Genomic DNA, 12,111 nt, shown 5'->3' on the forward strand with positions numbered 1-12,111 from the left:
TACCAAAGCCTGGCAGAGACACAACAAAAAAAGAGAATTTTAGACCAATATCCTTGATGAACATTGATGCAAAAATCCTCAATAAAATACTGGCAAACAGAATCCAGCAGCACATCAAAAAGCTTATCCACCATGATCAAGTGGGCTTCATCCCTGGGATGCAAGGCTGGTTCAATATACACAAATCAATAAATGTAATCCAGCATATAAACAGAACCAAAGACAAAAACCACATGATTATCTCAATAGATGCAGAAAAGGCCTTTGACAAAATTCAACAACCCTTCATGCTAAAAACTCTCAATAAATTAGGAATTGATGGGACGTATCTCAAAATAATAAGAGCTATTTATGACAAACCCACAGCCAATATCATACTGAATGGGCAAAAACTGGAAGCATTCCCTTTGAAAACTGGCACAAGACAGGGATGCCCTCTCTTGCCACTTCTATTCAACATAGTGTTGGAAGTTCTGGCCAGGGCAATTAGGCAGGAGAAGGAAATCAAGGGTATTCAATTAGGAAAAGAGGAAGTCAAATTGTCCCTGTTTGCAGATGACATGATAGTATATCTAGAAAACCCCATTGTCTCAGCCCAAAATCTCCTTAAGCTGATAAGCAACTTCAGCAAAGTCTCAGGATACAAAATCAATGTGCAAAAATCACAAGCATTCTTATACATCAATAACAGACAAACAGAGAGCCAAATCATGAGTGAACTCCCATTCACAATTGCTTCAAAGAGAATAAAATACCTAGGAATCCAACTTACAAGGGATGTGAAAGACCTCTTCAAGGAGAACTACAAACCACTGCTCAAGGAAATAAAAGAGGATACAAACAAATGGAAGAACATTCCATGCTCATGGGTAGGAAGAATCAATATCATGAAAATGGCCATACTGCCCAAGGTAATTTACAGATTCAATGCCATCCCCATCAAGCTACCAATGACTTTCTTCACAGAATTGGAAAAAACTACTTTAAAGTTCATATGGAACCAAAAAAGAGCCCGCATCGCCAAGTCAATCCTAAGCCAAAAGAACAAAGCTGGAGGCATCACGCTACCTGACTTCAAACTATACTACAAGGCTACAGTAACCAAAACAGCATGGTACTGGTACCAAAACAGAGATATAGATCAATGGAACAGAACAGAGCCGTCAGAAATAATGCCACATATCTACAACCATCTGATCTTTGACAAACCTGAGAAAAACAAGAAATGGGGAAAGGATTCCCTATTTAATAAATGGTGCTGGGAAAACTGGCTAGCCATATGTAGAAAGCTGAAACTGGATCCCTTCCTTACACCTTATACAAAAATCAATTCAAGATGGATTAAAGACTTAAATGTTAGACCTAAAACCATAAAAACTCTAGAAGAAAACCTAGGCAATACCATTCAGGACATAGGCATGGGCAAGGACTTCATGTCTAAAACACCAAAAGCAATGGCAACAAAAGCCAAAATTGACAAATGGGATCTCATTAAACTAAAGAGCTTCTGCACAGCAAAGGAAACTACCATCAGAGTGAACAGGCAACCTACAAAATGGGAGAAAATTTTCGCAACCTACTCATCTGACAAAGGGCTAATATCCAGAATCTACAATGAACTCCAACAAATTTACAAGAAAAAAACAACCCCATCAAAAAGTGGGCGAAGGACATGAACAGACACTTCTCAAAAGAAGACATTTATGCAGCCAAAAAGCACATGAAAAAATGCTCACCATCACTGGCCATCAGAGAAATGCAAATCAAAACCACAATGAGATACCATCTCACACCAGTTAGAATGGCAATCATTAAAAAGTCAGGAAACAACAGGTGCTGGAGAGGATGTGGAGAAACAGGAACACTTTTACACTGTTGGTGGGACTGTAAACTAGGTCAACCATTGTGGAAGTCAGTGTGGCGATTCCTCAGGGATCTAGAACTAGAAATGCCATTTGACCCAGCCATCCCATTACTGGGTATATACCCAAAGGACTATAAATCATGCTGCTATAAAGACACATGCACACGTATGTTTATTGTGGCATTATTCACAATAGCAAAGACTTGGAACCAACCCAAATGTCCAACAATGATAGACTGGATTAAGAAAATGTGGCACATATACACCATGGAATACTATGCAGCCATAAAAAATGATGAGTTCATGTCCTTTGTAGGGACATGGATGAAATTGGAAATCATCATTCTCAGTAAACTATCGCAAGAACAAAAAACCAAACACCGCATATTCTCACTCATAGGTGGGAATTGAACAATGAGAACACATGGACACAGGAAGGGGAACATCACACTTCGGGGACTGTTGTGGGTTGGGGGGAGGGGGGAGGGATAGCATTGGGAGATATACCTAATGCTAGATGACAAGTTGGTGGGTGCAGCGCACCAGCATGGCACATGTATACATATGTAACTTACCTGCACATTGGGCACATGTACCATAAAACCTAAAGTATAATAATAATAATAATAATAAAAGAAAAAAAAAAAAAAAGAAAGAGAAGGTAACAACATGATCACCTCTGAAAATCAAATTACTAAGTTTTCACTTTTGGCAATGGCAGACTAGATTGTTTCAGCCAAACTCTCCCACTGAGAACAACCAGAACAAATTTCGTAAATGTGTTTGAAGGCATTGGAAAGGTACCAAAATAGCAAGATCCAAAAAAGAGGGAAAGCCAGAAGCGAGCCTGGCATTTGACACTGCTTTACTCCCTGAAGCAACTGTCAGTTCTTTTATTTATTTATTTATTTTTTATTTTTTAATTATTACACTTTAAGTTCTAGGGTACATGTGCACAACGTGCGGGTTTGTTACGTATATGTGGCAGCTGAGAGGCTAAGAAGCTGGACAAAGCTATCTGCAGTCTCATAGACTTATGGAGAAAGAAACAATAATTCCCAGGGTTCAAGCAGGGTCTCAAAGAGATATTTGAACACCCATCTCATTCATAGCAGCATTATTCACAATAGCCAAAAGGTGGGAGCAATCCAAGTATCTATTTTTGTGTGTTTGTTTTGAGATGGGGTCTCACTCTGTCACCCAGGCCGGAATGCAGTGGTGCCATCTCGGCTCACTGCAACTTCCACCTCCCAAGTTCAAGCGATTCTCCTGCCTCGGCCTCCCGGATAGCTAGGATTGCGGGTGTGAGCCACTGCACCCATCTAATTTTTTCTACTTTTAGTACAGATGGGGTTTTGCCACATTGGCCAGGCTGGTCTGGAACTCCTGGCCTCAAGTGATCCACCCGCCTTGACCTCCTAAAGTGCTAGGATTACAGGCGTGAGCCACCATGCCTGGCCCCAAGTGTCTATTGATGACTGAGTATATAAGCAAAATACGGTACATACTTAAAATGGAGTATTATTCAGCCTTGAAAGGAATTCTGACATATGCTGCATCATGGATGAAACTTGGGGAAATTATCCCAGGTGAAACAAGCCAGTCATAAAGAGACAGATACTATATAATTTCACTTATTTGAAATACTTAGAGTAGTCAAAATCATAGAGAAAGAAAGTAGAGTGATGGTTGTCAGGGGCTGAGAGAAGGGAAGAATCAGGAGTTATCATTTGATGGTATGGGAGTTTCAGTGTTACAGGATGAGGAGGACAGTGGAGACAGATGTTGGTGATGACATCACAACATTGCGAATACGTTTACTACTACTGAGATGTACACTTAAAAATGGTTAAGATGGTCAATTTTATGTTATGTGTCTTTTACTTCAATAAAAAGCAATTGGAAAAACAAACTGTAAAACAAAAGACAGTTATGAAGCTGGAACAGAGATCAGAAAAAATAGGCTAAAGCATGGAGAGAGACAAAAAGGATGGAAAATCTTCTTGAATGATGTAAGATACATATGGAACATGAGAAGGATGTAATACACATAAAGTTTGGGTCCCAGAAAAAGACAGTGAAAAGATAGGCCAGAAGCAACATTGTGGTAGACAACAGCTGAGAATTTTCTAAAACTGAAGAGATACGTTGAAATGTAGAGTGCTACGAACTGCAAACAAAATAAAAATGAAGAAACTACACCTTTTAACCACGCGTGTTGGCACACGCCTGTAATCCCAGCTACTCGGGAAGCTAAGACAGGAGAATCACTTGAACCTGGGAAGTAGAGGCTGTAGTGTGCCAAGATGGCACCATTGCACTCTAGCCTGGGCAACAGAGTGAGTGAGACTCTGTCTCAAAAATAAAAATAAATAAATAAATAAAATCACCTCTAAAAGAATAGTAAAAGAATGTATAACTAATAATCTAGTAGAGGAAGAAAACTGTGGAAAAAATTACCTAATCACTCAACAGAAGGTAAAAAAAAAAAAAAGGGAAAGAAAAGAAATTTAGAATGAGTGTGACAAATAGAAATAATTAGTAAGATAGTAGATTTAAACTAAAATATATCAGTAATTACATTAAATATACATGAACATAGTACTTTTTTAAAAGACAAATATAATCCTACAGGATTCTTTTAAGCCTAACCATATACTGTTTACAAGAGACCTACTTTCGATATAAGGGTATCAAATAATAAAGGAAAGAGAAGAATCCTTAATAACGCCGAGGTTTTGGCATAGTAACTAAGTGGATGATTGTCTCATTTACTGAGATGGAGATGGAGCAGGTTTGTATGGGACATGTATGGTTTAAAGGTAATGTCTTGGACAGGTTAATTTTGAGGTGCCAAGGAGCATTGTCAAGTTGGATATACAAGTCTAACTGGAGGGGAGAGGTCAGGACTAGAAATAAATATTTGAGATTCACTGGAAGATAAGTGATATTTAAAGCCATGAGACTGTGTAAAGTTACCTTAGCAAGAAAGAGGGGGCCCAAGGCCACACTCTGGAGTATTTCAAACTTCAAAGCTTATATTCTGCACATGAGAAGACAGCAAAAGAGGCTGAAATGGAATGGTCAGAAGAGTGTAATGTCTTAGAAGCCAAGAGAAGAAAGCATTTGAGAAGTATGAGGGGTCAACTCTGTTAAATGTTCTGAAAAGTCAAATGGACAGAGAATTGACCTCTGAGCTTGTCATCATTAGCGAAGTGATGGAAATAGCCCAACTGGAATGGGTTGAAGATCAAATAGGAGGTGAGTAAGTTAAGCCAATGATTACAGATGATTCTTTCAATAACTTTTTCTGTAACAGAGCAAGGGGGGAAAAGAAAAGAGAGGTTAAGGAAATAAAATTAAGATTAGTAATAGAGCATGTTTGTATGCTCATGATAATAACCGAATAGAAAAAACAGAAACTGATGATACAGGAGACCAAGTGGTTTATCTCAGGAGCAAAATTTTTGAGAAGATAAGAAGGGATGGGATCAAGGAGCCATTGGGAACAATGTCCTTGGAGAGTTGCAGGAGACTGTTCTCCAATTATAACAATAGGCAAAGCAGACAAAAGGTATATAGATCCCTGTAGAGTGTTACATCTAATTGAGACAAGAAAAGGAAATTCCATCTGCTTTTATTTTTTTCTGTGAAATGTGAGATGAGGTTATCATTGAAGAGTAAGAGAAGGTACAAAACGCTTGAGGGGAGAAGAAAGACTTAATGTAATAATTTGGAAAGTGAATATGGCTGGGCAGTAGAATTGGCCTGCAGTGTGAGTATTGATTTGAGAACTGCAGTCATTACTTCAAAATGAGACCGGTTTTTCTTCACCATTTGTTTGGCTGCAAGCACAGAGCTGTCAAATTGTTGACTCAAGCTTTGCTACCTCTGTTAACTATGTTTTAACCTTGTTCACCAGTGTAGCTTAATGGTTAAGGGCATGAACTCTGGAGCCAGACTGCTTGAGTCCAGATCCTAGTTTCACTTCTCATTAGTTATATGGCCTTGGATAAAATGCCTAACATTTCCATGCCTTGGTTTCTTCATATATAAAATGCAAAAAAAAAATAGCACTTATTTTATAGTTGGTTAAGTAAATTACTTAGAAAAATACCTGGTACAGAATAAATAAGTTGTCATATTCAGCAAATGAAAATAAAGGACATCTATTAAATTTAAATTTCAGACAAACAAAAAAAATATATTTTTTTTTTTGAGATAGAGTCTTGTTCTGTCACCAGGCTGGAGTGTAGTGGCACAATCTCGGCTCACTGCAACCTTCACCTCCCGGGTTCAAGCGATTCCCCTGCCTTGGCCTCCTGGGTAGCTGGGACTACAGGCACCTGCTACCATGCCCGGCTAATGTTTTGTATTTTAGTAGACACAGGGTTTCACCATGTTGGTGAGAATGGTCTTGATCTTCTGACCTCATGATCCACCCACCTCGGCCTCCCAAAGTGCTGAGATTACAGGTGTGAGCCACTGCACCCAGCCAAAAATAATTTTTAGTGTAAGTATGTACTATGTAATTTTACTTGGAAACCCTAAGAGTAAGCACTAAATATGCGTGGAGCTTTCTGTTTGTGTTTTGTTGTTGTTGTTTGAGATGGGATCTCACTATATTACACAGGCTGGTCTCGAACTTTTGGGCTCAAGCAATCTTCCCAATCTTCCCAATTATGTTTGTTAAATAATGAGTAATTTTTGCATCTATATTTCCAGGACACTGGAAATTTATTGCATTGTATTACATTAATTGTTTCTGTACCTCTTTCCCTCAAATGAAGACTTCCTGAAGGGAGGAACCATGTTTTCTTTATCCCTTTATCCTTTGAACTCCATACAATAGTAGCCATTTACAATTGTTTTATAAAACACAGAAGACAGGCAGAAAGGGTAGAGGAACTAATAAATGACATCCTATGATGTCTCCAATGCTATTTTCCATCCTTCTTTCTGCTTGCCTCCTTAGTAATACAAAAGTTACATTTCTAGGAAAAGGTGAGGAGGGAAAAAGTCAACACTCATCACTCCTTACAGCAATAGTCCTTGGCTAGTCAGTGTCCTGGCCTGGCTAAAGACCTAGGACCAGGGATGAATTAGTAATGATCTTCCACATACACTTTTATGAAATTATTTTTGGTGGATGGAACTGAAAATTGTGACAAAATTATAATGAAGGAAATCTTGCTTTGCAGTAGATCAATAAAATATTTCAAGCAAATAGTAAAAAATGTATAATTGGAGGATATCCTCCTACAGCATTGTGATAGGCCCTGGTACTTTCTTCCTAATATCCATTTTTCCCTTCTTCCTTATGAGCGAAGTTCTGGTTTTGTTCAGAGTGGCAATTAGACCATCTAAAAAGACTTATCTTCCTAGACTTGCATATGACCCCATAGCATAGTTGTAGATAATGAGAAGTAAGAAAAGTCTATTGGATAGTACTGCCATGAAAGCTATTCTTTTCAAAATTAAAAAACAACAGTCTTGGTTGGAAAAACCCCTAGCTTTTGCCTTTCTACGCTTGATCCTTCTCCTCTTTGACCTGCCTGGAACATGTATGATTGACAAGCAGATAACAGATAATCTATAATCTATAGATTTATCTGTACAATTATCTGCACAAGTACACATATAAAAGAGATGTTAAGATTATTTAAAAATAACTATATCCCACATTCATTCACCAAAACTCACAACTTCGATAGCATTTAATAAATGAAATCTAAAAAAAAACAGATAAATGAAATCTTAACGTAAGAGTAAGAAAGAATTAAGTTACAATAACTATAAACTATAATGAAATATGATTGAGGTAAAAATTATTACATTGTTACTTACCAAAGAAACCCAGAACTTCCCTGGCTCTGAGTAAAATCCACAGAGGATGGGAGAGGGGGTTGATGGAATAAATATTTCAGGTAATGGCTCTTCTTTCTCCTCCTCCTCCTCCTCCTCCTCCTCTTCCTCCTCCTGAAATTCTTTTTCTCCATCTTCTCCCATCTCTGCTGCTAGCTTGTTCCTCCTTTCTTCCCTTATTTTCTCCTTCAACTCCCTTTGTCTCTCCCTTTTTTCAATTTCTATTAATCTCTTTTAAAATAAACATTAAGTAGGTATAAAAACAATTATGACTCATTCGTTCATTTACACCACTGGGGATGACAATGAAAATAGAAAGAAGATATACAGCTCTGTAACAAATAATATTTAAAAATACTCACCAATGTGAGAATATATTTTTATCATCAAAACTTTTAAATCATTAGAATGACTCATTTTTGTTTTACCTCCATCAATCTTGGTTTTATAGAAATTATTTGGTCATTTTTTTCCTAATAGAGAAGCTAAATATAACTTCTCTTAGAGCCTATCACTGTTAACCCAGGAATTAAGTAGACTGAAACAGTCCACAAGGAAAGTTGCTTCCAACTTTAGTAATACTGTGAGTTTGGCCTTCATCATCTATCAACTGTCCTTTGCAAAAGCCCTCTGACACTAGTATTTCCACCTCCCATCTTTTACCACTTCATTCTGTTCACCCCTCAGAATAATCTTCCTAACTTATATGATATCATCACATCAATCCCCTCCTCACAAACTCACAATGGATCCCAGTGGTCTAAAATGAAATGTCTTGGCTGGCATTTAAGGAGCTCCATGCATTGGTCACAGACTCTTGCAACATCCTTCAACAAATTGCCTCCCTATATTTTATTGATCTATTCCTCATTTCTTGAAAACACTCACAACTCTGCGTTCTCTTGGGATGTTCTTCCAGCCTTTATTGCCATCGTCCTATTTTCACCTCTCAAAATTCCCCCTATTTTCTTTTTCTTGAGACAGGGTCTCACTCTGTCACCTGAGCTGGAGTGCACTGGTGCAATCACAGCTCACTGTAGCCATAAACTCCCGGGCTCAAGCAATCCTCCCACCTCAGCCTCCCAAAGTGCTGGGATGACAGGCATGAGCCAATGAGCCTGGCCCCTCCCATTCTTTAGGTACTAAATGTCACTTCCATGCAGTCATCTTTGACCTCCTCCCATCCCTCTATCAGAATCTTCTCTCTTTTCCTCTGCAGACCCCTAAAATTTCCTTCTTTGCATTTTGATTTCAGTATCTATTTACCACTGCCTTCTAATTGCTTTCCTACCAGATTATAAACTCCTTAAGTTCAGGGCTTATGTTTTATTCTTTTGTGTATTCCATCAGCACTTAACATAGGATATTTTATATTCTAAGGAAAGGAAATTATTATAAGATAATGCTTCAGGAATATTCCATACCAGAATCTTAGATTTGACACTTGAAAAATGGAAACATTTTATGCACATGTCTTTGATTTCATAGGAGACTACATCATGATCATCCTCTTCTTGCTTTATGGTTGGAAGTGGAGCTTCAAGAATATAGCCATTTTCACAGATAATTAGTAAAGTACTTTCAGGCTAAAAAAGAAAAATTGAACATATTTACATTTAGGCAAATTTTTAAAAGCATAGTTTAAAAAGATTATAAGTAAAAATATAATTACTATGTATATTAGCCATGTTTAAAACACACTTAATTCCTCACTGCAGTTACTGGTAAAAAGTCAAGTTTATTAATAATTATTATATAGTCATAAGTACTAATTATTGTTATATCATTAAGTGATTAAAAATTAATAATTATTAAAATTAGATTTACATTTGGTTCCTTTATAGATGCTATAACATATGTGATTCATATATGTTTTCTAATTTTCTGATGAATATATGTGGTTGTGAAATCTGTTAGCCGAAAGGGCCAAATATTAAAATTAGGACTGCCAAGGAAAGTCTGCGTGTGTGGATGGCGTAGTCAGTCCCATCCTACTTTGATGGCTCATCCTCTATCTGCCCCAGTTTAACAAACGTGGATGTTCCCAAGGTTTTTGTCCTCTTCCCTCTTCTCTCCCTCCATAAGCATTTTCTGGGAAATCTTACAACCTTCATTACCATTTACATGCAATTAAATTTCAAATTAATCTCTCCAGCCCAGACCTCTCTCTTGGCTTCAAAACCATGTATTTAATCACGAATGGGAAATCCCCATCTTGATATATACAGATACATTATTTGAAATGTTTATTCATTTGGTTATTTCATTCTACAATTATTTGTTGTGTACCTACTATGTGTCAGCATTTTCTTAAGTGATAGGGATAAATTTATAATAAGAAAAACATATAATATCTGCCGTTATATAGCTTACCTCCAATGGAAGCTTGTCATTCAGCAAATCAGATAAATAAATGTAAATTATAATTGCAGAAGTCCTGCAGAGGTGTCATAAGAACAAGTAGGTTGTATAAAGCTTTCAGAGAAGGTGGTATCTGAGCTTCAAGGTAAAGAATGTATAAATTATAATTATATAATGAGTTAAGGGAGGGTTTGAGGGAGCAAGCCCTCAAGGGAAACACCATGTGCAAAAGTCCTGTGGAACATTTGCTTTTATAAGAAAATTGTGGCTTGGATGGCATCACCTAGGGCAAAAGAATAGAATGATAGGAGAGATTGGCAGAGCCTTAGGGAAACTTAATACTCAATGACTGAGTGAAGGAGACTGAGAAAGAATGACACAATGTGGGAGAGGGAACCAGCAAAGCATAGTATCACAAAAGTGAAAGCAAGATGGTATTTCAAAAAGTAAGGAAAGATTGACAGGATCAAATGATGCTAAGAGGTCAAGAAAGATAAGAACTAAATGTTACATGGATATTATTGGTGCTTTTAGAAGAGCTGATTTGGTGGAATGATGAGACTAGAAGTCAGGTAAGAGCACATAAAGGAGAGAGTGATATATAAGGAAATGGAGTCTGAAAATAGTCAATCCTTTTGAGAAAGTTGGCTGATTAGAGAAACAGGGTAGTAGCTAGAGGAGAATATAAGATCAAGGAAGTTAATATTTTGTAAGTGGGAGAGACAAGAACATATTTAAATACTGAAGGAAACAATCCAGTAAACAGGTATGATTAAATGTCTATGACAGAAAAGAGAAATAATGTAAAATATTGAAAAAAAAACTGGGAGAAAGTAGAAACAAAAGGGCAAGAGGCAGAATTGGCCTTAAGTAGGAAGGGAGACAGCTACTCTATTGCAAAAGAGGGAGGAGGAGCAGGTGAATACAGAGGTAAATGGGATTGTCTGTTTGGCAGTGGGAAGTGAAAAAGTTCCTGCCTGAGGGATCCTAGTTTTTCTATGATGTAAGTGATGCTGAGAGTGAATTGGGAGCAAAAGGCTTGAAACTTTGTGGAGAAGAAAAGTTCTAAAATGGTCATCATGTGTGAAAGAGGGAGTTGATAAAAGCAATGTCATAGCATTGCTGAACCATTTCATGGATTATGGCAAGGCCATTTTAATCACTAAATTATGGAGGAGCTAATCTTCATTGACATATAACTATCTCCAGCAGCCTTTGAGTGATTACTATAGGCAAATATAAATTAGTTGGGGAAATTCAGAGATGGACTTTTGCTAGATGGGTATGAAGAAAAGACAGAGGGATGAAGGAAATCAGGGCATTGGAAGAATGTTATTGATCCTTGTTTGTCTTAGTCAGTTCAGGCTTCTATAATAGAATACCATAAACTAAGTAACTTAAATAACAGAAATTCATTTCTCAGAGTTCTAGGAGCTGGGAAGTCCAAGATCAAGGGACTGGCAGATCGAGTATCTGATAAGGGCATTTTTCCTGGTTCATCGATGGTGGTCTTCTTGTTGTATGCTCACAGGACAGAGAGAAGAAACTCTGGTCTCTTCATCCCCTAATAAGGAAAGTAATCCCATTCACAAGGGCTCCACCCTCATGACCTAATTACCTCAAAGGCCCCACCTCCAAATACTATCACATGGGGAATTTAGTTTTCAACATATGAATTGGAGTGTCAGGGGGAGCATAAACATTCAGTCCATAGTATTATTGAAATAAAGAATTATAAAATTTAAGCTGGATATGGAAGGAAATGAAGAAAACAGTGAACTAGTAAGTTAGGAAAAGCAAATGGTGAATGAAATACAGGCCTCTGTGTCATGAAAGAACTACTTGGAGATAAAAGTGGCAAATAAATTGTCTGGAAAAAACAAAGGGTGAAGTCAGAGTAAAGACTAGTTTAATAATTGACCTTTTTTAAAAAATTATACTTTAAGTTCTAGGATACATGTGCAGAACGCGCAGGTTTGTTACATAGGTATACACGTTCCATGGTGGTTTGCTGCACCCAT

General features: G+C 37.4%; 1 protein-coding gene across 1 annotated transcript in view; it reads right to left on the bottom strand.

Annotated features, from left to right (window-relative positions):
• CFAP44 (cilia and flagella associated protein 44) overlaps positions 1-12,111 on the bottom strand; it is a 152,830-nt gene that overhangs the window by 83,256 nt on the left and 57,463 nt on the right. The window contains exons 16-17 of the mRNA XM_054480666.2: positions 9,154-9,315; positions 7,712-7,960 (exon numbers count right to left, since the gene is read on the bottom strand). Coding sequence (XP_054336641.1) covers positions 7,712-7,960; positions 9,154-9,315 — 411 coding nt within the window. The remainder of the gene's footprint in view (positions 1-7,711; positions 7,961-9,153; positions 9,316-12,111) is intronic.

This window comes from Pongo pygmaeus, chromosome 2 (genome assembly GCF_028885625.2).
Source record: "Pongo pygmaeus isolate AG05252 chromosome 2, NHGRI_mPonPyg2-v2.0_pri, whole genome shotgun sequence".
Lineage (NCBI taxonomy): Eukaryota > Metazoa > Chordata > Mammalia > Primates > Hominidae > Pongo > Pongo pygmaeus.